The sequence below is a fragment of the Penicillium psychrofluorescens genome (assembly GCF_964197705.1).
Source record: "Penicillium psychrofluorescens genome assembly, chromosome: 6".
Lineage (NCBI taxonomy): Eukaryota > Fungi > Ascomycota > Eurotiomycetes > Eurotiales > Aspergillaceae > Penicillium > Penicillium psychrofluorescens.
Genome location: NC_133444.1, coordinates 2,941,456 through 2,969,410, shown reverse-complemented (window position 1 = coordinate 2,969,410; position 27,955 = coordinate 2,941,456). Strand labels below are relative to the sequence as shown.

General features: G+C 52.2%; 9 protein-coding genes and 1 non-coding gene across 10 annotated transcripts; 6 read left to right on the top strand and 4 right to left on the bottom strand.

Annotated features, from left to right (window-relative positions):
* Positions 1-658: 658 nt before the first annotated feature.
* On the top strand, positions 659-5,190 carry PFLUO_LOCUS9587 (uncharacterized protein; the record flags this gene model as incomplete). The annotated part of the gene is made up of 10 exons (XM_073787429.1): positions 659-686; positions 734-1,137; positions 1,190-1,953; positions 2,005-2,752; positions 2,809-2,943; positions 3,312-3,366; positions 3,411-3,463; positions 3,519-4,052; positions 4,101-4,461; positions 4,511-5,190. The coding sequence occupies 10 exons, from the start codon at positions 659-661 to the stop codon at positions 5,188-5,190; spliced, it is 3,762 nt and encodes a 1,253-aa protein (XP_073643586.1).
* An 81-nt stretch (positions 5,191-5,271) lies between these two features.
* PFLUO_LOCUS9586 (uncharacterized protein) lies at positions 5,272-6,791 on the bottom strand (the record flags this gene model as incomplete). The annotated part of the gene is made up of 3 exons (XM_073787428.1): positions 5,272-5,894; positions 5,959-6,385; positions 6,459-6,791. The coding sequence occupies 3 exons, from the start codon at positions 6,789-6,791 to the stop codon at positions 5,272-5,274; spliced, it is 1,383 nt and encodes a 460-aa protein (XP_073643585.1).
* A 408-nt stretch (positions 6,792-7,199) lies between these two features.
* Positions 7,200-9,042, bottom strand: PFLUO_LOCUS9585 (uncharacterized protein; the record flags this gene model as incomplete). Its single annotated transcript, XM_073787427.1, has 7 exons — positions 7,200-7,963; positions 8,014-8,037; positions 8,094-8,489; positions 8,544-8,626; positions 8,680-8,793; positions 8,844-8,914; positions 8,965-9,042. 7 exons carry the CDS (start codon positions 9,040-9,042, stop codon positions 7,200-7,202), a joined length of 1,530 nt encoding a protein of 509 aa, XP_073643584.1.
* Positions 9,043-10,500: 1,458 nt separating this feature from the next.
* PFLUO_LOCUS9584 (uncharacterized protein) lies at positions 10,501-12,381 on the top strand (the record flags this gene model as incomplete). The annotated part of the gene is made up of 2 exons (XM_073787426.1): positions 10,501-11,007; positions 11,065-12,381. 2 exons carry the CDS (start codon positions 10,501-10,503, stop codon positions 12,379-12,381), a joined length of 1,824 nt encoding a protein of 607 aa, XP_073643583.1.
* A 378-nt stretch (positions 12,382-12,759) lies between these two features.
* On the top strand, positions 12,760-13,696 carry PFLUO_LOCUS9583 (uncharacterized protein; the record flags this gene model as incomplete). Its single annotated transcript, XM_073787425.1, has 4 exons — positions 12,760-12,841; positions 12,897-13,238; positions 13,293-13,420; positions 13,478-13,696. 4 exons carry the CDS (start codon positions 12,760-12,762, stop codon positions 13,694-13,696), a joined length of 771 nt encoding a protein of 256 aa, XP_073643582.1.
* Positions 13,697-17,245: 3,549 nt separating this feature from the next.
* On the bottom strand, positions 17,246-18,689 carry PFLUO_LOCUS9582 (uncharacterized protein; the record flags this gene model as incomplete). Its single annotated transcript, XM_073787424.1, has 2 exons — positions 17,246-17,605; positions 17,658-18,689. The coding sequence occupies 2 exons, from the start codon at positions 18,687-18,689 to the stop codon at positions 17,246-17,248; spliced, it is 1,392 nt and encodes a 463-aa protein (XP_073643581.1).
* An 840-nt stretch (positions 18,690-19,529) lies between these two features.
* PFLUO_LOCUS9581 lies at positions 19,530-19,603 on the top strand. Its single transcript has one exon. It is a non-coding gene; the product is annotated as a tRNA-Val (tRNA).
* A 2,766-nt stretch (positions 19,604-22,369) lies between these two features.
* PFLUO_LOCUS9580 (uncharacterized protein) lies at positions 22,370-23,410 on the top strand (the record flags this gene model as incomplete). Its single annotated transcript, XM_073787423.1, has 4 exons — positions 22,370-22,505; positions 22,556-22,919; positions 22,975-23,336; positions 23,391-23,410. 4 exons carry the CDS (start codon positions 22,370-22,372, stop codon positions 23,408-23,410), a joined length of 882 nt encoding a protein of 293 aa, XP_073643580.1.
* Positions 23,411-24,508: 1,098 nt separating this feature from the next.
* PFLUO_LOCUS9579 (uncharacterized protein) lies at positions 24,509-26,174 on the top strand (the record flags this gene model as incomplete). Its single annotated transcript, XM_073787422.1, has 3 exons — positions 24,509-24,719; positions 24,779-25,020; positions 25,056-26,174. 3 exons carry the CDS (start codon positions 24,509-24,511, stop codon positions 26,172-26,174), a joined length of 1,572 nt encoding a protein of 523 aa, XP_073643579.1.
* Positions 26,175-26,432: 258 nt separating this feature from the next.
* Positions 26,433-27,515, bottom strand: PFLUO_LOCUS9578 (uncharacterized protein; the record flags this gene model as incomplete). Its single annotated transcript, XM_073787420.1, has 1 exon — positions 26,433-27,515. One exon carries the CDS (start codon positions 27,513-27,515, stop codon positions 26,433-26,435), a length of 1,083 nt encoding a protein of 360 aa, XP_073643578.1.
* Positions 27,516-27,955: the final 440 nt, after the last annotated feature.

Below are 27,955 nucleotides of genomic sequence, written 5' to 3'. Positions count from 1 at the left end.
TTATAACTGGGTTACAAGTATCAATGAATAGTTTAATTCCATGGAGATCCATTCTTATACCATGAAGTTCGAATATTACTAGCACAATCAAATAATAAAAGCGCTTGCGGTTCAAACACAAAGATAGACTTGCATCATTGGTGTCCGTTGAAATCCGATTTCAGCAGGCCAGAACCACTAGACTCTAGAGGCAAATTTCTTTAAATGCTAGGCTTCGTTTGTATTTTACTACTTTTTCCAGGAAGAAGGTCAGTCGGAGAAGTGAGCTCATTCCTTATCAATCTTGGCAGCTGGTACATCCTTCGTCGGATATATATTCGCAGACTTGCAACCTCTGGACCCGCACATCACACATCATCCACATATTCTCGGATGCAAGATAATTAGAACTCAACAAAGAAAAACTCGAAACTCGAATATCACTGTTTATGAAGATAATTGCCACATCGATTGAGAACAATAGGATTCGGTCGTCACGTGTGACTTCATTGTTGCGATGGCCCCACCAGAACAATACTAGGACAGCAACAAGCAAAAGTCAGGAAAACGCCTTCGATGTTAGGTGGTAAATATTGATCTGTAAATATTCATTGAAAAACCTATATGAGTATGGAATCCCTCTAGTCTGCGATCGTTACATCTCTAACCATCCGTCCATATGGACCGAGTTGTGATTGTCGGAGCCGGTGGGCACTTTTTCCCAACTGACAAGATCAAAAACTGACTTTACAAGGGCTGTATGGCCTCATTGCCGGAAAGACCTACTTACAGATAGTCGGTGCATATGACGAAGAGAAACCGAACAATCAAGCGAACGACAGTGTGGATGAGCTGCCCGCCTGTTTCACGACTCCGAGGCAGTCATCCGTCAAAGACGCCTCAAAATGCAACCTGTTAATGATTGATGCCGCATCGGATCTTGGGGGAACATGGGCAGAAGAGCGTCTGTACCCAAATCTGCTCAGTCAGAATTCCTACGGACTGTACGAATTTAGTGATTTACCACTCGCGGGCGTGGTCCCACAAGAGGAAAGCGATGATGGCTCGCAGTTCATCGCAGGCTGGAAGATAAATCATTACTTACACAAATGGGTGACGAAATGGGACTTGCGGAAACATATACGGCTGAACTGGAAGGTACGATCTCCCACAGAAGTTTCTAATGGCTCCAAATTCATATCCTCGCTAGGTAGAGAAGATTGCCCGCCTCGAAAGCAAAGAATGGAAACTCGAGATAAGCATCACCGCTTCACCTCCCCGAATTATCACCGTCATCTGTGATAAGCTCATCTTGGCGACTGGGTTGACATCTGTTCCAAATCTTCCAGCCACCCAGACGCATGGCGAATTCGTTGACACTACCGCACCTGCCATCCACGCTAAGCAGGTGGGAGACTGGGCTCGCGAGCAACTGGGATACCAGCCCCTGCCAGATAAAGCCGGAAAGCCAGAGGAAATTGACAATCAAGACCCAAAATTGAGATCGGTTGCAATCTATGGTGGGGCAAAGTCGTCTTTTGATTTGGTGCATTTCTTCGCAACTTTGCATCACAATTCACCCGATTTGCATCTGAGATCCACACCCAAGAATCCAGTGCAAGTGCACTGGATAATTCGTGATGGAGGCACAGGACCGGCGTGGATGGCCCCTCCGACATCGACTCTTCCCAATGGAGATACTATAGCCAGCGACAAGGCGGCAAGTACGCGGCTTCTGAGCCATCTCAGTCCGTGCTGTTACGAAATTCCGAAACGGTTATCCATCGTACGCTCACCACAGGTATGGGGATTAAACTTGCAAATGGAAGGTTCGTGGCTGGCACGTATATTTCATGGCAATCCACTGGGAAGGGGGTGGATTCGGTCATTCTGGCGCTCGGTTGACCGGAACCTCGAAGAGCTGGCGCGGTATAGGTCAAATCCCAAAATGAACAAGCTTCGGCCAAGGCATAGGTAAGTGTTGATGTCTGATGCTCTGATTAACCGGTCACTAATCGTCCCAAGTGTTGTTTCGTGCGCATCAAGTATCGGGATCGCTAACCAGCCCGACCTCTGGGACACCATTCTATTGCCTCAAGTGCATATCTATCGTTCAGCCATAACTGGAATTTCGGGAACAATAGAGGAAAGTGAAGCAGGCCCAACAGGCGATGCAATCGTGCACTTGGCAGATGGTACCCAGATCGATCCAGTTGACTTAGTTGTGCATGCCACAGGATATAAACCCATCGTGCCCATCGCGTTCGAACCCCCAAGTTTTCGTCTCAAATTGGGCCTCTCAGGCCTGATAAACTCTGCAAAGCCTGAACACAACGGGAACCTGTCACCGGAGAGACTTTTCGATTCACTGGACTCGATCACAAGGAGCCATGTGAAACTTTGGCAGGAGCTGGACCAGCGGTCGGAGGCCACAGTCCGGAAAACATTGGCTGAAACCGGCTGCACGTTGCTCGATCGCGCAGCTCCGTCTTGGATGGGGAGCCATGAATATCTTCCGTATCGCCTATTCCGGCAAATGGTCGCACCTGAGCTGGTGGCTGAAGGAGATCGCTCATTCGCCGCCCTCGGCATCGTTTTGACATCTACTATTGCTGTTGTCGCAGAGGTCCAAGCACTTTGGGTAGCTGCGTTTCTGACGGAAGGACTTGACTGGCTGGACAATGTCTCGCGCGAGGAAATGAAAGAATCTATTTCTGAAGATGTCGTTCTTGGATCTTTGACCGGGACAAGTCTCGCGGTGGATGCTATTCAGGCAAGTGGGCTGGAAGTGAGAGTTAAGAAAAAGAGCATGACTAACTTAAAGGGCAGTACAATGATATCCTGATGCGCGACCTCGGCTTGAACCCATACCGTTTGGGCGGAGGGTATCTGACGGAGTTGACTGGGGTGTATGGGCCGTCTGCATATGCGGGGATTGTGGATGAATATCGAAAAAAGCGGGTAGTGTGTTCGAGATAGGTAGAAGATGTTGTCAGACATAGATGGTAAATTTGATATTTGTCTTGCTTCCAATTCAATAATAAACAGTTGCGTGTCTCGTATAGTTCCAGTAACACGTGACTGCGGCTATGCCTTCTTGTTTCAGCTCGGCGGTTCTCCGCCCGGTTGCGCGTGCCCCGACCTAGCGTTGGTCAACACTCAACAGCACACCTACCTAGGTAGGAAGCAATGGTAGGCCAGCCGACGGCGAGCATTTCATCGCGCCGGCTCACTCGATGTCGGACCGGGTGCATGCGCTGCCGTATTCGTCGCCGAAAATGTATCCAGCCTCCAAGCCGCGTAATTTCCTCGCTAACACACCCTGGACACAGGCGATGAAGGCAAACCGCGATGCCGCAACTGCATTGCTCGCAATTTTCAGTGCCAGTATGGTCCACAGCTCACATTTCTGACGAAAAATGCACACACAGTCGCACCAACGCAGGTGGGGAGTGAGGCGACCTCGAGTTACGATGCAATTCGGGTAAGAATCGCACGGTTGGCTTCATGGGGTTATCTGACACGATATCTCAACATAGTTCATCAACGAGGAACCATCAAAAGAAACTCAAGATCCTGACCAGTCGTGGCAGGCATCGAATCCTGCGGAAGTGAGCTCCAGTGCTGGCGCGCACACCTCAATCGTCGCAGTGCAGCCAGAGAACCAGCCTCAAAACAATGTGATACCTGAATCTACGGGCATCGAGGCCCCTTCGCAAATCAGCGACCCTGAGTTCACATTTTGGTCTCCAGAAAATACATACTCGCAGGCCAGGATCACCAAACCTCCTGGGGGGTACAGCGCCAAGGACGAATCTGCAGTCGCGGGCCTATTGGCGCTGGGCACAGGCATGGTTGATGCCCATGCTATGGGCTCCGACTTGAGTCTGTCGGACTTCGTTGCCTCGCCGGTCACACAGGAAGCACCTCATGCTATGGCGATGACGCAGTCTACGTTTTCCGATCCACGCTCGTCAACCTTCTCACCGAGAGAAGTAGGCAACACGACCGATTCCAAGTCAACGGAGGCACTAGAGCTACTTCGCCACTACCGCTACGAAGTGGCGCCATGGGTAAGAATTTTGTCTCTGGATACTCAGAGCAGGGACTGACTATATCAGCTGGATTTGTGCGACTTGGGACAGTCGTTCGGGATTAACGCTCTGCAGTTGGCGAAGGAGTTACAGCCTGTATGGATATCAGTTCTCTGTTTGTCCGAAACATCGTTCAGCCAACTGCACCCCGAGCAAGGAAGCTTAAGAGCATTAGCGGCAGACAAACAGGGCAGTCCCGATGCCCACCTTGATTTTACCGCCCGTGCACTTCTCAAGGCTTTGGATGGTGCGAAAAACTGTATCAAATGCATCTGTAATGCATGGGCCCATCACAGAGAGGATGATAAGGAGCTTCTCGATGCCATTTGCCTACGGGCAGTGGGTAGGGATCTAGCATCCGCAATTTACTGGCTGCTTGCAAGATTAGGTATGTGCCGGAGCAGCTGAATGTTGCCATGCTTCTAACACTTATACAGATATCGGAGCCGCATTAGTTAACGACGCGGATATCCACATTCCGCTCCCTCCTTCACTCCCATACCTGGTTGATGTCGACCCCATAGTCGATCCATTCGGGATGGTCTTCCATTTTGCGCACCGCCCGCTCTGGTTGTGTGCGCGCGCACTCCAGCTCATCCACAACGAAGAATCACCACCGGGCTGTTCGCCAATACAGACGTGGATGCAGCTCGTGGATGAGCTCGAGCACTGGTACCACAACCGACCGCAGGAATTCCAGCCGATGCTGGAGCTGGAGATGCATGACCAGTTAGCCGGTCCAGAGCGCAGTTTTCCGGTTGTTTTGTTCTCCAATGGAGCGGGTGCGTTCGGCAGCCAGCTTTATCATACTGCCATGCTGGTACTTCTGCAAAGCCGGCCGCGCACCGCACTCATCACCGACTCCAACCCTACCGCAATGTCACCGCTTTGGCATGCGCAGCGCATCTGCAGCATCGCCTTGCATAACGACCGGCAGGAATGCTGGGATCCGTGCCTGTTGGCATCATTTCTGATGGCCGCGCGCCGGATGACACATGAATCGCAGCAGCAGGAAATCCTGCGTGCATTTGAGCGCATTCGGACGATAACGGGGTTTGATATTAGTGAGCGCTTGAAGGAACTGCGGCAAATATGGTGTCTTCTCGATGAAACGTAAGAAGCCTAGTCTTCGTCTCCGACTCTGAACCAACCCTCACCAAGATAAATTGGGGAGACGTACAGCACGAGAATCGATAGATCAACGAGATACCTGGTATCCCCAGGCCAACTCTAGGTCGCGGATCCGCCAGCAGGCGCCCCACCCGGTATCGGCCTCGATGTTTCGGATAATATCGACAATGATGGTATGCTCTGAGACATGGCTGAAGAGACGCCCCGCTATCCATAATGGCTGAATGGCATTGTTCAAGCAGCCGTGGTGGGAATTAGCCAGCGAAATTCCACAGATACGGCGTGCGTGCCAGAGCGGCGACACAGTAGGTGCGGGCTGCAACTTGACTGACTTGGGCATGAGGTTCAGAAGCAAAATGCTGGCAGTATGGTACAGCTGATTTGAGGAAATGGCTGCCCAATGAATAAAAAGGATGTGTGGAAATGGCTTATTCGGGGCCGTGTACACTGGAAGCAGCTCGGGCGGCCGCTTGTCCACCCACTGCTGCAAATCGTCCCAAAGCTGGATCCAGCGACGATTGAACACTTCACCCGTGCAGCCATTCTTAGAACCAAGTTCGATGCACTGCGTCCGGTCAGAGACTAGCTCACAGGCCTTTGCACAGAGATAAACGGCATAATTGGCGTGCATATCGGGGGATCGGGCGGCTTGAAATAGCCGCGACGCATCATCCTCGTGGCAGCCGGGTGCTAGCCATGTGCTCGGTCGAAGAAGAGTGCTCTGGGTCCCATCCGAAATAAGAGCACCACATACATCTAGGTCGAATCGTCAGCGTAGTCTTTTGATTTTCACCAGGGCAATCTTTACCCATGCGCGCGTAGCACCAGAACAAAGCCTGAAGCAGGCCGCCACTGAAACCGTGCATCCCAAAAGCATCAAACAACGCAGCGCATCCCTCTAGATGACGGCGCCAATCCTGAGCGCGAGCCGACATCATCTCAAGGCAGCATAACAGCACGCAAGCCGCGACGACCTTGGGATCGCGCACCTGCAGTAATGGGCTTAGCAAGCGAATAGCCTCCTGGTAGAGCTCAATGCTATCGAAGGAGTCTTGGATGCCTTCCCTCCTCTCCATTTGCCGGGCAGAGATAGCCAGGATCGCATTGAGAAGCGCGGGGAATGTGCGGGCGAGAGCAGGAAGCTGGACGCGGAAAGCACATTGCGAGTCGAACATATCAAGCTAAACAGAATCAGTCACCATGCTCAACCAACTTCGGGGAAACATGATCCCACAGATGCCAGAGTGTACCTACCCATGGAGCCACTTGTCCAACGTAGTTCTTCAAGTACTCGATGCGGCGCGCATTCGACAGCACCGGGCGCATCAGGGCGCGCCCCCGCTCCCGAGACTGCACACTAGCATCGGGTCGGCCCTCTGGGCTGGGCACGCGAGTAGGTGCTGCCGAATGCGCAATGGTAAAAAGCATGCATCTTAATTCCTCCTGCGAGGCCAGGAAACCCGGGTCATGCGAGAATCCATCCTGGCCCCAGCTGGCGGTGCCGAGGGGAGAGGCGAACGCTGGGCCATCGGGCGAATCGGACGGGTTGTAGGAATGCAACTGTGGCTGGGTTGTCCAGTCGGTCATGGCGGCTATGTGAGCAGACGGGGCCAAGTCTCCTTCCAGCTCACTTACTTGCAGGAGATTTTCATTATTAGGGTGGCTGCGGGAAAGAAGAAGTTGGAGAGAAAATGGTGGGGAAGGATCTCCGTGGGGCTGATCCGAACTACCGAGTTTAATAGCTCAACAATCAGGACTCGCATTGCTTATACTACCTCGATTTATGCTTGATGGGAACTGGTATTGAATCTACACACTGGGTAGCTACTTTGCAATCGGGAAACTTGATGAAAACCTTGTGTCGGATATACTTGATTAACGAGCCAATATCACTGACTGGTGGGTGTGTAAAGGATCAGCTAAATGTGCAGAATCGATGGGGGGGGGGAATCAAATAGAATCAAGTAACACCGAAGCATGCAGGTTGGTGGACACCTAGTCCCGGTGCACGTGGATGACAGGCGCCTGATACGTCTTCCGGCCATGGACCAAGTAAGTCCCAATCGCGAAAAGCATCGTAAACCCAAACACCAAGATCGACCAATTCATTGTCACAGGGGTCGGCCCGTAAGCGGTCGGGAAGAAGGTGAAGGTGATGGCGAAGATGAGATACCCGACTGACAACACATTGAGCGGCAGCCCAAGTTTCCCGAGAGAGAATCGAGAGGGCGGAATACCACCGGGCTGGAAACGTGCACGAATCAGAGCACCGATTGACAGAATATACGTGGTGAAAAGAGCGGCTACCATCACCGAGGCAATGGCATTGAAAGCAGCAGTGGATCCGATGTTGATCAAGCTCAGTAGCATGGTGACGACAGTCGTGACCAGCACGGATAGTACGGGAATCCTACTTCCGGCCAGCCGATTGACGTGGGATAGCGCCCCTGAAAAAGGAAGGGCATTGTCGCGTGCGAAAGCAAACGTCTGCCGTGAAGAGGTGGCCAGAATGCTGATGGCACTACAGACCTCCATCACGAGGATAATGGCAGCCACGCCGTTGGTGGCGGCTTTAGAGCCGGTGGCGTGATGCACGGCTGGGATGAAGGAGAAGCCGCTGGCGGGACTGAGGACGGCATCGATTGGGCCCATGTTGTACAGCAATGAAACCAAAATCACGAATCCCAGGACGCCGTTGATGATCGCCGTCGAGACCATACACCATGGAACAATCAAAGCGGCATTTTGAACCTCCTCGGCTGAAAAATAATCAGCCGCAAAACTTTCAATTCTTGTGACACGGACTTACACATGTGCGTTGCAGCATCAGGGCCTGTCAAGACGGTGTTTGTCAGCTCGCTCACACATCCTCTGCGGAACACAGCATACCTGTCCATGAGAAGATAGGGGTCAGCTGGCCTACTAGACATGCCAGACCCACACTAGACCAATTACCCGCATTCGTGAATTGTGTCCAGACCTCGTGGGAAGAGACCGTGGACGGAGACATCGCCCAGATCGGAACCAGGACTGCGACAAATCCCCCCAAATGGAGGAACAATATGATACCTTCCAATGGGGGCAGGAACTTGGCACCAAAGGTGTTGACCAGCGTGCCCACGACGGCGATAGCCATGGTAAAGAGCGTGCCATGCCAACGCTCAAAGCCATAAACCCAGCCCGACGGATCCGAATAGTTGAAGACAAGCAGACCCTGAATCAAAGTGCCGCAGAGGAAGCAGATGCTGGCGAATGCGGCCTGCCAACCGACCACCGACAGCCATCCTATTTGCGATCAGCCAGATGATCCTACAATATTTTAGAATAATGACATCTTACCGGTAATGTAGCTCAGGAAGCGTTGGAACCGCGGACCGGCAAATTCACTGACCCAGTGATATTGCCCGGCAGAGGTCGGAGCGCTTGGCCTCCTGGTCAGCTTCGGACGGGATGCCCGGCAGGAGGAGGAACGTACATGGATGCGATCTCGGCCATGGAAATGACTGCCGCAAAAAACCCGATGAAGGAGGTCAGGTACACATAGAGCATGCCGGCCCGACCACCATCGGTCAAGCCGTAGGTACTTGTGCTGCACGAGGTTAGAGAAACTCCTCGGGTGCGGGAGAAAAAGCAACACACAGCAGAATCGACTCCCATGTGGCCATCAGCGTGGTGGTGAAGCCCAAGATGGAGTAGAAGCGGAAGTTCCTCTGGTTCTGGTCAGCGCCACCCGTTTCTCCGCACGCGGTTGGCGCCGCACCTTAAACTGCTGGGCCCTGCCCAGACGCTGCATGTCCAGATCATCCTGCGCGATCACCTCCGTCTCCTTTTCCAACATGGCGGATAAAGTTCCAGAGACTCTGAAGGACCTCAAGAGGTGTGGAGAGAGATCGAAGAAGCGGGGACGGACCGAGGGATGAAGAAGGGCCAGGGATCTTCGGGAACCCCAACAACCACCGGTGGAGAGCATGGTGTATTATTCTTCAGCGGCTAGTTTCTTCCCCTGGCTGCTATTGGCGGGTGGTGTTGGTACCTGCCCGATCAGGTCTGGTGTTCCCAAACTAGCAGGACGATCTCTTCCCCTCCCGGCATGATCATTCATAGCCTCGTGGTTCATTCATTGGAGAGAGTTGGTGTTCGCGGAGGAGGGAAATGATGCCACATCGATTGTGATATGGAGGGTGAAGTGGGTGAGAAGAACAGGTGTTCCACGCGCTTGGACTGTCCCAGCTAATCAACTGGAAAGTGGAAGCTGCAAACGCAGAGAGAGGTATATTGTCACCGAGGACTAACTGACACGAAAGGTAGATGAATCCGTCGAGGTCGTCGTCTGAGATCCTTAGTATGTGCTCGGTCGGATGTCCACCGACGTCTATAGATTGCGGCACTAACCCTAACTCCCATCACGTGCCCCTTCAGCGGCCTTTCGTATCTCGGGTGGATTCATCCCTAGTGCCAAGCACACGAGGAAGCTTGAACCCTGCTTAGGCCCCGTCAGAGGGCGCCACCCCATCATTCGGCCGGTTTTCATCACAGTCGCATTGCGCGTTCAATCTATCTGTCTGAGCGGTGTTGACTCCCCCATGCATCGGGCAAGGGGGCAGAGGAGACCTACGGTCCATTGTTCTGCCACCGCCTCCCCTGAAACCGCCCCCCTCGTTCTCGTTTCGCATTCCCATTCTGGTGACGAACGAACCCTTTTCGTAGCGGGGGATGTACGATGCCCTCCAACGCCACCACAATGGGTCCAACGGATATCGGCACTGGCGAGTGCTTCGCCGTGCAGTGATTGGGCCAACGGGGAAAGCCAAGTCCCACCTCGAGGTATCGACGCCACGCCCGCCACACTATCGCAGGGACGCGCGGTCGGTGCTTTCGGCCCCGGGCTAGGCGAGATGGCGCCGCATCGGCCCTCCAGGACCAAGGAGCGGAAGGAGTCAAAGCGATGAAACGCACCGCGTTCAGGGCAATGCGTCGCATCGCCTGCTATTTCGGTTGGGGTTAACGCGCATCCCACCGACCCACTTTGACCTTGGCAGATGGCGAACCTTGTTTGGCATGCCGGCTGGCGGCCGAATCAGCGTACGGCCAAGAGTCCCCGCCCGGTAAGGAGTGACGCCAGTATTCAGGGTGGGCGGAGACTGAGAGATTATTATGGATTGCACCCGCGGGGGATGGATGGATGGCGCCAGGTTTATAATTTCGTTCCTCCCTTTTTCTTCTTTCTTCCTCTCCGCCACATTCCCCCCTGCCCCTACTACTACCCCGACCCCCTTCTCCAGTCCGCAATGCGCCCATGTTCTGGCGGACTTTCTCCGGCCTTGCTCGCCTAAGCTCCTGGCGTCGGCCGCAGCATCGCGCCGGTCGCCCTCGGAAGCGGTCTCCATACCGCTGGATTCTCGCAATCGTCGCAGCTCTGGGCGGGCTCCTTCTGTTCTGTCTTTTCGTGGTCCCGCAAATCCGCCGCTTTCGCTTTCGTACGGATCTGAGCTGGTACGACCTAGGGGTTCACGGCTTTGGTCCGTCGCAAAGCTACGTCTCGTTTGATCAAGACTCGCCGGTCGTTCAGATCTCACCTTCGGACGCCCAATGTGATGGCCGGTATACGTTTATTGCGCCGCGAGGCGATTCCGTCGCGTACCCGGGCCCGATGATCTTGGATGCTCGGGGAGAATTGGTGTGGACCAGACACCAATGGGGAACCACGCAGGACTTTCGGGTCCAACGATATCGAGGCGAGGACTTTTTGACTTATTGGCAAGGAGACGAAGAGGATGCTCATGGTCGTGGTTCATGGTATATGGTAAGGGGCTCGGCCGGCAGACGGAGTTCTGGTGCGGGTTTGCTAACTCCTGTACAGCTGGACTCGACTTACACACAACGATATGTCGTGTCTCCTGTCGGCAACCTGGATGGCGACTTGCACGAGTTTCAAATTACCCCGAACGGGACTGCTTTGATCATCATCTACGAACCGATTCCCGCCGACCTGACTTCCGTTGGAGGACCCGAGCTCGGCTGGCTCTACGACGGGATCCTTCAGGAACTCGATATCGCAACCGGAGAGCTACTCTTTGAGTGGCGCTCGTCCAGTTTCTTCTCGCCGAACAGCAGCTACGAGCCACTTAGAGACCGCGGTCACGAACGCACGGCTGGCTACGACTATATCCACTTCAACAGCGTAGACAAGGATGACCAGGGTCGCTACCTGGTATCGGGTCGGCATACCCATTCCATTACCTGCATCGACGGAAACACAGGAGACGTTCTTTGGAACCTCGGTGGAGCACAAAATGAATTCTCTGATACATCCGAAGACGCGAAAGTCGACTTTCACTGGCAACATGACGCTCGCTGGCGAGGTCCCAACACGATATCTCTGTTTGACAATGAGGTGGAGGCCGACACTGACCCGACCCCGGTCAGTCGTGGCATGATGGTTGAGGTCGATGCCCCAGCACGGCAAGTCAAGTTGCTCAGGACATACGACCATCCGCAGGCCATGATGACGCCGTCGCAGGGCAACCTTCAGCTACTGGATACCGGGAATGTGTTTGTTGGATGGGGCCACAGCGCCGCCTACACCGAGTTTACCAGCAAGGGAGATGTTGTCTGTGACGTGCACTTCGGTGCATCGGCTTTTTTCTCCTTTGGCCGCATCGTCTCCTACCGGGTGACCAAGAGCGACTGGGTTGGCATGCCGAATACCATCCCGGACGCTGCGTTCGCCGGCGATAGCATCTTTGTGAGCTGGAACGGTGCGACGGAGGTGGCTACATGGCGCCTTGAAGCGTGGGATGGCCTGAATCTATCCAACATGACATTTAACCCCATTAGCCAAGTCCCTCGCACCACTTTTGAGACCGAGATTCCCCTGACCCCAGAACTTGACTCATACTTGCGCGTGTGCGCCGTCAATACCAACGGCGAGGTGATTGGCATGACGGATGTGTTTTCACGCATCTCGGCCCACCCGCGCGGGATCTTCGCCTCAGTTCGCAATTGGGGCGCGGTCCTGATCGGCATCTTCGCGCTGTGCTGTCTTGTCTTCGGTGTCTACTGCGCCATCTCCCGCCGTCTGCGAGGCCGACGATCCATCTCAGGCGGCTCCTATCAGCCTGTCAGGCCTCGGGACGACGACGACAATGAATCCGAGCTTGATCGACTCCCCGTCTAGGGTGAACGCTGGCGTCTCTGGATGGGCATGTGAATATTCCCTTTTGTGGTTCGTATAGAGCTGTGAGCCTCGCAGGCTATGAGTTGACGACCGTGTACATATGTATATCTGGCTGGTGTTTTGGAAATGGTCCCGTGGAGTTTTTATTTTTACTTGGGTGTTTCTGAATTTTACTCATTGGAAATCATAAACAACGTCACTTGGGTGTTTGCCCAATCGACTCTCCCTCTCGCACACTTCTCTCCTTCTTTCCTTCTTCTTGCTCTTGCTTCTGTTTTCCTTTCCACCTTCCTTTTCCCCCACCACTCACCCTCTCCTTCCCACTCTCCTTGACCTTCATCTGTGTCTCTGTATCACTTTCCTGTCTCTCATTAGACGATGGCTAAGAAAGAGAATGTGAAGGATGAGTCGCCCTCGCCCTCGCTCCTCAAGACCGGAGCGACGGACGACGAGGAGCAGAGTAAGTCTGCTTTTTTGTTCCTAAAGTGCCACGTTTATATCCTTGCCATACGTAGTAGACGGACCGCCCGTCTCGGATACTCTCCTGGCCCAGGTCAAGTCCAAGATCGCCTCTGGTACGCTCAAGCTGCCAGACAAAGACTGGGTTCGGGCTCTCGAGTACCGAAAGCCCGACAACAAAGGCAAGCCGCATGAGCTGAAAACCCCCGCCATGACTCGCGCTGCTTGGGGCCAGGCCACTGGTCTTGAAGTTCCCAAGGCGTCGTGGTGCCATACCTGTACATCGGGCAGCGGAGTATTCGCCTCGTGCGTGGTTGCGGATGATGGCAAGAGGCTGCTGGCGCAAGGTGCCTGCATGAATTGCTTCTACCATGGGCACCAAGGGAGATGCTCGTTCGGTACGTAGTCCATTGAAATGTCCCAGCTCTTACGCCCCAGCTAATGTCGGCCAGTCGATGAAGATGGCAGCACCCCGCGCTTCATCCTCAACCACGCCATGAAGCTCAGCGGAAACACCAGTGCTGCCACTCCGAAGGCTGCTACTGAGTCCTCCCCGTCCCAGAAACGTAAGGGTTCTTCGGCAAGTATTATCTCGACCAGAGGAGCATGTCCGTTCGCTAAATCCTGCGCCTTCTAGGTTCCTACCACCCCCAGCAAGGCTCAGAAGTCGTCCAAGACCACCACCCCCAAATCGGCTACCAAGAATGCTCGTAGGAGCAAGGACGTTGACAACTACGACGACATTGATGACCTCGCCGTTCTGCTTGCGGCTCGGGAGGAATTGGAAGATGACCTGTCTGTTGTCAACCTGCGTATCAAGAAGCTCCAGTTGGAGAAGAATGTAGAGGAGGTGTGAAAGCCCTTGTTTGGTCGACCTCAAAGGCACCTGTGTCTACAGAGGTGTGTGGTTGGGTTTGAATGCTTCTTGATATGCGCTGGATATGGTTTTGCCATGGTGTTTCATAGTTTTGATATGCAGATGCAATATCCACCGAGTTGATGATCTTTCTGTCAGTTTAGTAACATTCTATAGGAGAAGACGTGGACGCTGATCATATTGTCTGTACCAACCTCCGTCCGCTTTTTGTGTGTGTAGATCCCGAGTGATGTCAGCCCTTCTGTTTGGTCCGGCTCTGCTCTCCCCCCCTCTCTTCTTCTTCATCTTCCTTATCTCTTTTATCACCACAACATACACCATTCACTCATCCACTATGCCGCAGGACAACCACGGTAGCTCCTACTCCTACAAGGGCTCCGGCACCAACAGCCAGGTAAGTGCTACTAGACTCCCCTATTATGAGGAGAATCTAAGCCCCTCCGCCAGGGCAACCACTACTGCGCTCGGGACTACGGTTCCGGTGCGTCGAATTCGAACTCGTACCACTACTCCAACTCGTTCGTTTCTCTAGGTTGTTGACTTGGCTGACTGCACTGACATGGCTGGACTAGGGATGGCTCGTATTACTACTCCAACTCCAACGGCAGCACGTACTCCAACAACGGCCAGGGCAGTTCTACATACACCGCACCTTCCTCGAAGAAATGATTGACGTGGGTTGTGCACGGACGCCCATCAAGCTTTGGAGGAATGCCCTCGTGGAAATGGATTGGATGGGGTTGAGCTGAGGATTCCGTTGTATTCAAGATAGAGAATGTCTATGGACAATGAACTTTCAAGCTTGACGTACTCCCTATTGTACAAGTAAAATAAGGGCAATGGCGAGGGGTCCACCTGAATCTGGGGACACCCTGCCGATCAGCATGCGGGACGAGGTTAATAGGGCAGTAGACGTGACATTCAATAAAGTACAAATGAGCCCTCCGGCAAAGCCGCGAAAGCTTCAGTTCAAGTAGACTCTCTCATCCAGAGTCGTTCCTCACAAAGGCCTCCAGGATCTTCTTTCCCTCGTCGACATCATCCTCGATCCAAGGCTTCAGCCCGAAGCTCGTCATAAACTGTGTCCAACCGCCGTAGGACTTGACAATCTCCCGCTCGGGCGGGGTGAGAGGTGGCTCTGTCAGTGTTAAAACTTTGGCACTGTGAGTAAAAGTGCATCAAAGGATGCCATACGAAGCGCATCAGTAGAGGGCATTTTGAAGTGGATTGGGTTCCGGCCGGTGAATCAAGCCAAGATGGGGCGATCTGGAGGGGTGAGACCAGGGACAGGCAGGTGTGGGATGTCCGTTATCAGTCAAATCAGAGCGTTTGGGCGAAGATCAAGAAGGTGGAAAGAGGAAGGAGCCAAAAGAGCGGGTAAGAATGATTGAAACAGTGCAATCACACACGCGACTGACAGCGCAGAAAACGTGGCCTGAGGCATCGCTTTGCAGGAACCGGACCCCAGGACCTTGGATTTCTATCACAGTGGCGTGACCATTGTCTTCGTCTTCGCAGACATCTTGGGCTGTCAATGAGTCCAGTTAGAAACTCCTCGAGCTAACTTATCCTCCTCTACAGAAGCAGATGAGAGCGATCTATGGTTCTGTTCAAGGCTGGATCGACCAACAGTCACACCTGTCTCCTGTAGATCATTTGATGCTAGGGCTCGGATTGGCGACCAGGTACGCTCCGACCTGCAGCCGGGAAAAACCAACGAAATTCCATTTCGGCGCTCTTCTGAGTGAGAGTTCAGTTCTTGCAAATCGCAATCTGGCTGACGCAACACGATTGGATGAAGGCAGAGCAGGAGTTGACGAAAATCAGTCTCCTCGCGAGCGGCACGCTTGGCGGAACTTCCGAGCGCACCAGTCTGGTAGCTTGGCGTCCAAGTTGCACGCTAGGCGGTTTAGGCCCCCCGGCACGTGTTTAGCGAGGTCAGCCCCCGCAAATCTGGTGAGATTAAAGCGAATTCGTTCCCCCTGACCCGGACTTGACTTGACCGCCAGCAAGGGAGATTTCCTATCTCCATAATTAGCATCTCATGGGGTGCCAAAATCCCCAACTACAATGTCGGCCTCAAATGCCTGCGATTTCTAAATTCGGAGTTTATCTACTTGTCGGCATCTTGCACTTCGTTTCCGCCTCCGCTTCGTGCTTCTATCGCGATGGATCAATAGCCAACGGGGACGCCCCATGTCCGAATTCAAATTTCTGCTGTCCATCAGCGGACACATGCATGGATAATGGGTTGTGTCGCGACAAAAACAATCATGCCAACGGCTCACTGACTACCTTCTCCGACGGGTCAACGTATAACTACACGGGCCTTTATTACACCTCCTCGTGCCAAGATACCAGCTACAAGAGCTGTTTTACCCATTGCGGTACCAGTATGTGACCATGCGCTCCCTGCAAGTCAATCTCCGAAAGCTAAATAAATCTCCGTGAAGGCACATCCTCAAGCGCCGACTATATTTGGTCCTGCAATGTCGGCTTAACCAGTTTTTGCTGCCATGACTCTGCCGAGAGCTTGGGCCAGTCTGACTGTTGTTCGGATGGTACATTTTCGCTCCCTTCACCGAGAATCCTGGGTGGTCAAGTCAGTCAAACCGCTAGCTCGAGTGCGCCTACCTCTACGCCATCCGATACAAGCACAACCACAACCACAACCACAACCACAACCACAAGCAAAAACACAGCTGCCCAATCTACGACATCTACGGCGCCAGCAGGCCAAGAGAACTCGTCATCAACATCAACCACCGATACCGCAGCCTCGAAATCCAGTGGCCTATCGACTGGCGCAAAAGCAGGAATCGGTGTCGGAGTGGCCGTCGGCGCGATTATCATAATTGTTCTTGGGATCTTCTTTTTCCGAACGCGGTATAAGAAACAGCCCAGAGCTGAATTGAGCGCTGCGACTCCTTCAGGACCGCCAACTTCCGAGATTGATGGTAAAAGTGTTCTCGCCCGGCAGATGGTCCCTCAGCAGCTAGCCGGCAAGCCTTTGTCTGAACTGGGCTCTGGGGGAGCGGAGGCTACGAGACCTACGTATGAATTAGGTTCATGAGGCGAATGGGGGTTTCAAATTCACATATAGTTGTATTAATCCATAGCGGGTAAAGCCTCGGTAACTTGTGCATGGACTATTAGTGTTAGCATTCAGGAGTTAATAAGCATCGGAGCTGGTTGATCTCTGTTATACCCAAGAATCTGTGTCACAATGTAATTAGACTCGGGAAAAATACTCAAAAAGGTATGAAAAGCACCATTTGGGACTTGTGGAGACTGGTATGTGTTATATTTCTTAATTTCGAGATTATTTGGTAAACATGACGGGTGCCCCACAGGTTTACGGCAATGTGGAAGTAAAAGTTTCAGCTAGAATGGATATTTCGAACCCGAGGGGTATCTGCCAGTATGTTCTCAGATCACATGTAGAAGAGACGATATCAACCGCCAAACAGTAAATCTCATATAAAACGCCATATTTCCAAACTCCAATGATACGCCGGCCGCCGAGGATCAGAAAATGCGTTCTATACTGGGCTTCACCCAATGGGGCCGTGAGCACTGATGCGAAGCTGTCCAGCTGTTGATCTTTTCATTGTCCCATCCTGCCGACAAGCGGACCTCTGGGGAGATCACCTTCTTCAGGCCGAGGCGCATGGTTGGCACAAAGATACAGTGCCCTGTGGAGTCATATGTGAAGGACAAACAGCGCTCATTATCATGGCAAGCTGACCGACAGGCTTCGAAGGATCTGTGAGCTGGTGACTCTGAAGGGTCTTGGAATCCACCCCATTCGCCGTTATCCCAATCCTCCTTGTCGGCCAGTTCGCCCATCCGAGTGTATTCAAACAGATCTGAGTAGAGCAGTGGGTGCTAAAAGGCACAGTTAGACATGGCAGAGAGGACAAAGTGAATGGAAACGTACCGTACGATCCCGACTATTCTCCCACTTCGTCAATCCAGCCATATCGTTCAATGACGATTTGTGTAAACTGATTACTGGCTGACACCAGTACAAATCATCGAAGGGAATGCCGTGTAGGGGATGCGGGTTGAACATAGGAAATAAGCCAGAGAGCTTGATTCCTTTTTTGAACAGTGTCCATCCGAGAACGGAGTCTCCACAGCATTCACTCGTAACCAGACGTTCATCTTGCATCGTTAAGGATGGCAGCTTGAATTCCCCGTCTGGCCCAGCTGGCCGATGCACTAGCTTATCTACCGCAGCGCGGGACAAAACAAAACCGACCCCTCCATAGGCGAACCAGGTAACCTCCCCGTGTTTATCGTGTCGGCCCGGCGAGGGAGAACCAAAGTACAAAGGCACGTCAGGGTCGTACTGGTCCAGCAGCCGGAATAGATTGTCCCAGAAAAAGTAGGTATCGGATTCAAGGAAGACAAACCATTGCGCAGACGGGTTGGACAGCTTCGCATACTCGACCATTGGTAGAAACTTGTAGCGGTCTAGCCTCCAACCCGCGGCCCTCTCGAAACTTCCGTCGTCTCGCTGGAGGGCCTCATATTGGTCGAAATCGGGGGCCGTGGCTCGAAACGACGGCGGTAGGTCGGCGAGCACATCATGGACCCGATGGCCGTCAAGCACCGCCTCTCGATCCGAGACAATGAGCAGATTGGTGATGCAGCGGGTGACAGTGGAGGTGAGTATGTCAAGTCGCTCGGAATCTTCGGATCCGCCAATTTTCAAAACGACCTGGACGCCGGCCAACCGGTCTGTGGGGAAGGAATCGCAGATATCGACATCGGCAATATGCGACTGCTTGGCATGCGGCGTGCGAAACCTCGTGCTGGTGTCCCATTCCCAGAAATCGGGCTTTGAGGAGCTCTTCGAGATAGGCAACCAGGTCTGTCGTGTTTCCGAAACGAGCGCGGAGACGAGCAAGATGAAGACGAGAGTGCTGATTATAGCGAAGACCGCCCTGCGGGTCAGCGACCGCATTCTCACGGTCGGGCCCTCACTTTTGTCGCGAAGGGAGTGGGGGAGAGTGGGAGAGAGTAGGAGAGAGAGAATGTGAAAGAAAGGTGTGTAGAGTTTAAAAAAAAGTGGGTGGACCCCACGAGGCAGCAGGTAAACGGGGGAACCGGGAGATGATTAATTTCAGTTGCTGGGGCCGGGGGGGCCGCGCTTAAGCAGCTTAGTACAGTGGCTGCTTTAGTCGGCGAGTCCGGCGTAGAAGGAGGGCGTGGCCATCGGAGTGAAGGTGAGCGGATTACGATGGAAAGCCAGGCTCACCAGTCGTGGATATGTTAGGCCCCATAGAGACAAAGTTGATGAGTCGAAAAGAGAAGAGCACCCAAATGTCAAATCAGCGACTGCTGATATCATCGCGACAGCCGGGCCCACAGTGGCGGTCCTCCTCCAATCACACGGACTCTTGAGTCACGTACATGGCGTGCTCTAAGCCGGATTATTATTGTCGATGGCGCTATTCGTCCAGGCGAATACAACGTCGAGTGCATAGTATGGGACGAATCACCAGAAAATATTCAGAGAGATATACGAACGCCACGATCGCGAATACCTTCAGCCGATCAAAGGTGCAAGCCATCATACACATGTTCCCGAATTGCACATCGCTTGAATTACACCCTCTTAGGACTGTAGTTACGTCACACTTCACACTGAATATGGTCATCAGTATCCCAAATCTTCTGCATTTGCTCTTATTTACATCTCGAGTCACGAATGCTCATATAGGAGTATCCGCCGCAGTTCATTCTTGTTGCAATTTTCTATTTCTTGGACTAGAGTCTATTTCTGTGATATTCTAATTCCATTGGTTGGGTGGTGTAGTTGGTTATCACGTGTCGCTCACACCGACAAGGTCCTGGGATCGAACCCCAGCCTAATCAATATTTTTTTTCTCCTTGGCAATCTTCATCTACTTTTGAACATGTACTACTGTTTTTATTTTTTCTTTTCCTTTTTCACTTCTTTCATTAATTGAATACTGACTGCTTAGAGGAACTGAAATTGATCCTTGTTCCACTGTTGATAAACCCTCTGGAGTTCGTTCTCGACCTTTGTTGCGTTTCCATTATGATGTATTCTCGAGAGGCCAAAAGCAATTTCGCTTCCAAGTAGAAAATGCCATTCAAAGATAATAGCGTTTGAAGATTTAAAGCCGTGTCAGAAGACGAAAGCCGACTGTCGTCTTTGGTGCCTAGCATGATTTGTGTCCACTGTCGTACTATTAGTACTGAAGTGAAAAATGTCCGCAGTGGTTGCGAAGAACCACCAAATAATAACCGGTTCAATGACTGTTATTAATGGCGTGGGTGTTTAAGATCGTGCCCACCGACGTTAGCCTCGACATCGAACCCAAGGAAATCAATAACGATCTTCGTCTCCAATTTTCAGTGTAGATAAATCCCTGGTCACCGACGCTTCAGTCGGCACCGGTGACAACATCGCACTATCCTCAGGCGACGGTTTTTCAAACATTGTTGTGCGTGTTTTAATTATTTCTTCACTTTGGGGTTTGCGAGCCCAGATTCTTCGCCTGTATACTGTCAAGTTGGCGAAATAACCCAGGTACGCTAGCACTTACGAGTAGTGGTACATGTGGTGCTGGGGATTCACTATGTCGGCTCGAGTCTTAGCCACGTAAACATGGACTTGCTCCATAGTCCATGGCCTTGGGGTCCCGAATTTTGTGAGCAGCCACATGGACCATCCTTCCAGTCCGGTTTTCCACATTTGATGATTTAAACGACCCGCCTCCTTGAGTACGGGATCGTTGGACCACATCCGGATCGGCCATTTATACACTTTCTCATGGATATCAACAAACCCGGCGATCTCAATAGCGGATTACATTGTGTCCAGGAGTTCCACGGGGAGACCGGATCTTGCTGCGGACCCAATGATATTCTCTCCCCAAGAGTTCAATATGCTATCCCCAGGAATCGAATTATCGTCGGTCAGGATTTTGCAATCAGCTTCCATTTGTTCCAGCCAACCACCCGGAACGAGCTTGCGAGAAGTTTGTTTAGTTTTCCGACACAGATTTTGGGTCAGATGTCTTACTCATAGCATTGCTTGTAAACAGAATCCCATTCTGGGGATGTAAAGGCGCCTAGCATGAATCGCATGTGAATCAGATCAAATGGCTCTTTCCAGGTCCATTTCTCAAGTACGTCGTCTAACTCGAAAAGACAGTTTGGCGGCACCCACTCTACAGGTGGCGGGTAGAGATCAACGCCGCGAATAGTGGCTGCGAAAGAGGTCAGCGTATCCCGCGCAAGCCACGGGAAGAAAGACTAACCATCGGGAAACATATCAGCTGCGTCACTGAGCGGATACTGGTGCGTTAGTTTGACAACCTTTTTCCGACGCGAAAATCTATCGACTTACACAGCCCAGCTTCCGCTTCCCGTGCCGATATCGAGTATATGCTTTCTGTTTGTTAGATCGAGCTATGGTCTCGGCGATCGGGACAGGGCTAGTGATACCATTGGACTTTCGACCGGCGCATGCAACAGCGGATTGGGTGCTTCTGAGTCCATGTCATTATAGATATGTTGGAATTAATCACCCTGCGTCATATGTCTCGAATTGTAAATCGTCAGACGGACCCCTGGGTTGCGTCAGCATTGCAGATACCTTTTGCAATTGAGGGTATGTACCAAAATTTGCCCTCACGCATCGTCTGGTATCTAGTTCGGAGTATAAGCGATTCTCGTCTGTATCTGACGTTGGGAAAGCTCACCGTCTGCCATTCTCCATGACCCCGTGGTAGATGGTCGAGGCTAGACTGCATGTCTCACTGTGCAACAGAGAATAAGAGAACTGCGGTTTGAGGGCCTGAGGAATCGGGAAACGCACGAGCGAAAGTCGCTCGGTTCGTAGGAATTTACGACTTCATGGAAATCGGGATCCTAAATATTCGTATCGGTCATGACTAGTGATTCTTCGCAGCCGGAGAGCGCGCACTTACCACCGCGATGTCATCCTCGTCCATGGCTCTGGGAGGTGAGAAGATTGCCGGTCATTTGGCGGGGTGTGTCCATTGAAATGGTGTGACCGGGACTGTCAATCTACTGAGACCCGACAGTCTGGTTCTGAGCTCAACTAGTCGATCTGGCCGACGGCGTGAGTCCTTGTTCACCGCATGGGGATCACCTGACGTGCGAGCGTTCCAGTCCCAGGATGATGGATGATTGAATAAGAAGTAGGGGTGGCGGTGAGGCCGAAGGATACAACATTCTCAAAAAAGGGCTATGTTTTTGCTGCTATTAGTACCACTCTGGAGCCTTGGTTGCCCAGAATAGAAAAGAATGAAGCTATCGTCAACATGCTACTGGCAGTCACCAGATTATGACCACTGCTTCGGGATCTCCAATCTATTAATATTGATTGATCGGTGAGGCTTTATCCCAAAGCCAGAAGATTCGGAGTTCGTGTCACCTAGAGAAAAGGCCATCATCTTTTCAAAACAACCGTGTTGAACTCGTCGTACAGAGCAGGCCGGGCAACCCCACTCCGGTCCCCGCCTATACATATCTTTATTATGTAACCTGAACATCGCCAAAACAGCCACACACTCGACACCGCAGACACAAAGCAACTCTATACTGTTCTGTCGGCCACAGCACAAGCACACCGATAATAGTGAAATGGCTGAGATACCTTGGATGAAACTGGGGGAGGTGGCGGGAGCATCACTGAATGCTCCACCTGCCCCATTCCCGCAGACCAATACCCCAGCAGAGAACGCATGCCTGAGGTTCACTGTATCCGGAAATGCTGTTTGTATGTGTAGCGTTCAATACAAAAGCTCAAGCTCATGCTAACATTTGCAGTTACCGGGGGTGCGGGAGTGCTCGCTCTCGCTTCAGCACGAGCCTTACTAGAGCATGGACTTAGCGGACTCGCGTTGCTAGACCTCCCAGCGGCACTGCAGAAGGGATCCCCGCATATCACAGCCCTTCGCCGAGATTTCCCGCAGGCGCGCTTTGTGGTCTCAGAATGCAACGTAACTAGCGAAGAGAATGTACAGCGTGCTGTGAAGAGTGCGCGTGACGCTCTGGGCCCGCTGCGGATACTGTGCTGTTTTGCTGGTCTCCCACTTTGCGTGGCGGCAGAAGAAATGACGTTTGACGAGTGGCGTAAGGTTACCGATGTCAATATGACTGGGTCATGGTTGACTGCACAAGCTGTGGGGCGGTATGCTCACTGGAATAAAAACAACTTTAACGGAAACTAATATGTTGACTGGCAGACACATGATTGCAGATGGCACAGGCGGCCGCATCGTGTTCATCTCGTCTATCAGTGCCCACCGGGTGAATTACCCCCAACCGCAGATGGCTTATAACGTATCCAAGGCGGGCATACTGCAGATGCGAAACTCGCTCGCTGCCGAATGGACTCGCTACGGTATCCGTGTAAACTCTATCTCTCCAGGGTATATGGATACCGTACTGAACGAAGGCGATCAACTTGCGGGTCATCGCGCCGTGTGGGCAGATCGCAATCCCATGCGGCGTATGGGCTCACCGGATGAACTGACAGGACCCGTAGTGCTTTTGTGCAGTGATTTTGGGGGCAGCTATCTGAATGGAATGGATTTGGTTGTAGATGGTAAGGATTGAGTTGAGTTGTCTTGCGTTTGAGCCGAGCTAACGTTCAAAATAGGCGGCGGGATGGTTTTTTAGGATGCAACCAAATCAACGTATGTGACGCACATATAGCTAAAGCGCAGTGCTTTTCATGTTGTTAGAAACAAATCCATAGGACAAGCATAGACGTGTTTATATCTGTCCAGAGGTTTGACTTCGCCGCAGAGGCATCGTCCCGGAATCATCTCAATTATCAGGACTGAACAACGAGTAAAAAACAGTGAGGCCGGTGCAATTGATTGGATAGGGCAATACATGGCAGGATCACAAAACGCTCCAGCCATTCTGAATTATAGAAGTGAGCATAGGAAGCAAAAAAACGAACGCGAGGACATGTTGGTGAAGTTGTGCAAGCCAGCAAGAGGACATATCCATTTCCACGCGGCGGTGATTTTCGGACACCTCAGGCAAATATCAGGCTACAAGGTATCTGTTCAACCGACATTGAAGGTTTGGTCAGTTATGATTATTCATTGCATTCTGGTCCAGCGGGCGAGACTGGGGTGTCTGAACCGCCCGATTTACACGGAGTTCCCCTATCTTGAGAGCACCTTTGATGTAGTTGTGTCAAAGAGCATCAGTCCAACCCCTTCAATTGGTTAGCGATGCCATTTGTAATACGCATGGGTAGAGCTGTGAGGTCACTTCCCCATTCCCGTTGTCCTGGGTCGACAATTCCCGGCCGGGTCCGCATCGACTCAACCATACAACCAACGTCAATGGGCGTCCCCGGATTCGGGATTCGCACTGCCCCGGATCTCTACAGCATCGTAGTGACCAGTGCGCACATGTCTGGCTGCAATTTGCACGCTAAGGAGTCATGGCGTCTGGGGTTAGGGGTTTGGGCAGAACAGGGGCGCAGATCCACTGGCGGAAGCCCCGGAATTTCATAGGCTGGCCCTCCGATTGCCGAGGTCGCCAATTTGGTTGATCAACGGCAGACGGCGATGCCCGCCCCAGACCAGTACTGGACTTACCCTCTGGGGAGGGAGATCAGGATCGCTTAAGCAATGGCCATAAATCCCCATATAGGACCACGATCCTCACTTAATTATTTTCGCTTGTTCTCACCACATTCGGTATTCTTCAGTGCCGGTTTCATGATCCCTGTTGCTTCGTCGTCCAACCACCATCATGGCCATCAAACCCTACCTGGGCTTCCGGGGCAATGCCCTTCTCCGAGCGGCCGTCATGCTGGTCGTGTGTCCGACATTCACCTGTTATGGCTACAATATGAGCGTCGCTGGAGGGTTGTTGACCCTTAATTCCTTCAATACACAATTCCCACAAATGGACACCATTCATAGCTCCAAGGCCAACCAGCTAGAACGATCGCAAATCCAAGGTTCGTGGCGGATGGACTAAAATCGCGCGCATTATCCTAACGAATCGGAATCTCAATAGGGACCGTTATTGCGCTTTACACTGTCGGGGGTATTTTTGGCGCCTTGTCATGCATCTACCTGGGCGATCTCTTGGGGCGGCGAAAGGTTATTTTCTTCACTAATTTGGTGGCGATCATTGGCGCCGTGCTCATGGCCACATCCTTCGATTTCGCCCAATTTATCGTAGCGCGACTGGTTCTAGGTCTGGGCACCGGAGGTTACGTTGCGACCGTGCCCATCTGGCAGGCGAGTCTACATCCGGTTAATAGACTTCGGACCGGCTAACCGTCTCCTAGGCCGAGATCTCTCCATCACACAAGCGCGGGTCAAACGTTGTGACTGACGGCATCTTTGTCGGAGTCGGCGTCACCCTCGCCCTGTGGATCGATCTTGGATTCTACTTTGTGAAAAATAATTCGGTTTCTTGGAGATTCCCTTTAGTCTTCCAAGTGGTCCTTTCGCTTACTGCGATGGTCTTTATTTCATTCCTCCCCGAATCTCCGCGTTGGCTCCTCAAGCACGGTCGAGAGGAAGAAACCCGGGAGGTCCTAGCGGCACTCTTAGACGTTGAACCTGATTCGGATGAGATCAACGGCAGCATCCAAGATATGGAAGCCTCTCTCGCCAAAGCTGGATCAGGCTCCTGGCGCGACATGTTTACAATGGGTGAGCAGCGACTCTTTCACCGCGCATACCTTGCCGCCACCGGTCAGATGTTCCAGCAAATGTGCGGCGTGAACCTTATCACCTATTATGCGACTACTATCTTCCAGAAGTACCTAGGTCTCGACCCAGTCAAGGCGCGCATCCTGGCCGCTGCAATGGGCCTGATGCAGCCCTTTGGTGGCTTTCTGGCCTTCTATACGATCGATCGTCTCGGCCGTCGCCCTCTCATGTTGTGGAGTGCTGGAGCAATGTCTATCTGCATGGCTATTCTTGCCGGCACAACTTCCCAGCACAACAACTCAGGTGCTTTAGTTGTGGCTGTGATCTTCCTTTATATCTTCCAGTTTATCTTTACTGTTGGCTATTCGGGTCTCACCTTCCTCTACGCAGCTGAGATGGCTCCCTTGCAAATTCGCGCTGCCGTCAGCGCCGTGTCCACAGCTACCGTATGGACATTCAACTTCCTACTAGCGCAAATCACTCCGGTTGGATTTTCCACCATCGAGAACCGTTACTATATTATTTTCGCCGTCATCAATGCTGCCATCGTGCCGTCTGTATATTTCTTCTTCCCTGAGACCAAGGGCCGCTCATTGGAGGAAATTGATGAAATCTTCGCCCAATCGAAAAGTATCTTCGATCCTCCTCGTGTGGCACGCGCCATGCTTAGGGTGGATGGCCAAGCGCAGTTTGAGCGCGGCGTGGACGCTGCATCCACCGACGAGCCTGTCGAGAAGACAAAGGCATAAAGTAAAGTACACAATATTGACCGGAACCATTTGATTTGTTGAGAAATACATACAACATGGCATTCATCCGAAACTCAGCGAGCGATTCAAGTTTTTTGTTTTATTACCTGGGCAAGCCGGTCTGCTCAGTGACATTGCCGTGCAACGAAGAGAGAAAGCTATCAACCTAAGAGACCAGGGAAAAACTCCGCCGGTGTGCTGTACAGATTATGCGTCCACTCCCTGATATACTAGCCCGGTATATAATACCGAGTATATCTAAGAATAAATAGCCCTTATTTCGAATTCAGGAGACACCTGTCCCGTAAGCGCACCAACTGTATTCGTAATTTCAGGTCGATGAAACTTATCAAGAGCTCCGCGCATGAACTCGTTCCCAATTTGCAGTTGATCCAATATCTCTGCGACGGCAGCATATAGAATATTGACATTCCCGTCCTCAATCTTCACCGCGATTCCAATTGCGCCATGTGCTCCGAGCTGTTTTGTCTGCCCACATTCCCGAATGCCAATCCCGTAGCACCCATCCGCCCCCAATTTCCCAAACAGGGTTCCCTCAAAGGCTCCCATAAGCACAGTGCAGAATCTTCCTTCGCCAGCGACGAGCTCTGGATATGTTGTCATGGCGTTGAAGATCCGAGCCATAGAATTCATCCTTTCGGACGGATCGCAATCTGCAGCCGCATGCATTGCTTCATTCCCCGCACCTGCGAATTTCGCATACATGTGGGCCAGATAGTGCAACGGAAATGCAGGGGCAGGCAGATTGCATCCATCCAAGCCCCATGCCGCCTCGTCCGGCCGGACCCCGGTAACTTCATCCACAACTCGCCTCACATGCACCTGAAGAGGATGGGTGGGCTTGTAATAATCTTTTATATCTGCGCCCAGCGCCTTTGCGCCAGCAAGCATGCCGGCATGTTTACCGGAGCAGTTGCTACACACCGCAGTCGGTGTGAAGTCGCTCTTGATCCAGGCACGGTTCACGGCATCTGAGAGGGGAGCATGCCCACCGCAGCGAAGATCACTTTCTGAGACGCCCGCCTTGGACAACATTTGGCGTGCGCGAGCGATGTGTCGTTCTTCGCTGCTGTTAGATGCACACATCAACGCCAGGTCGGGTTGATCGAAACCGAACTGGTCAAATGCACCAGTTTCTATAATGGCGAGCGCTTGCGCTGGTTTCGCAGCAGAGCGAGCTAGGGTCATTCGCGATGAATCCCCGACGGTATATAGGAGCTTTCCCGTGGCATCGACAACAGCGGCGTGGACGGCATGTCGGTTTTCAACGCTACCGCCGCGGTAGGTGGTGACGAAGTCGGTTAAAATAGGGCGGCGCATTGCGGTTTGTCTGTGAGAAGAATTTTTGACTCAAATTGCCATCCACCGCGCGCGGCTCTTCGATAAACGTAGGTTTAAGCTTTCTCTTTGCTCAGAAATTTTGTCTGTGCCTGAGACTGAATGCTGGATCCACCGACCCTATTCCCTTTCGGGTATGCTGGGGACCCACCACATAGGACCTCTTTCGATCGCATTGGACGTCTCTGCAGCACTTTAATTGCAATTGATCAGCACGGGCCAACACTGGGTTCACAAATGCCGAACTTGGGGACGAATCTGTCATTTGGGATCTAGCCTCGGTCAAATTGCGTAATATTTCAGACAATTATTGAATGACTTCCTGATTCTTTGTCTGATGCGACGGTTCGGCAGAAACTATAGCCATATGTGCTGGTCGATACATTATTCAGGCCCAAATGCCGTCCTTTGGAAGCAGTACC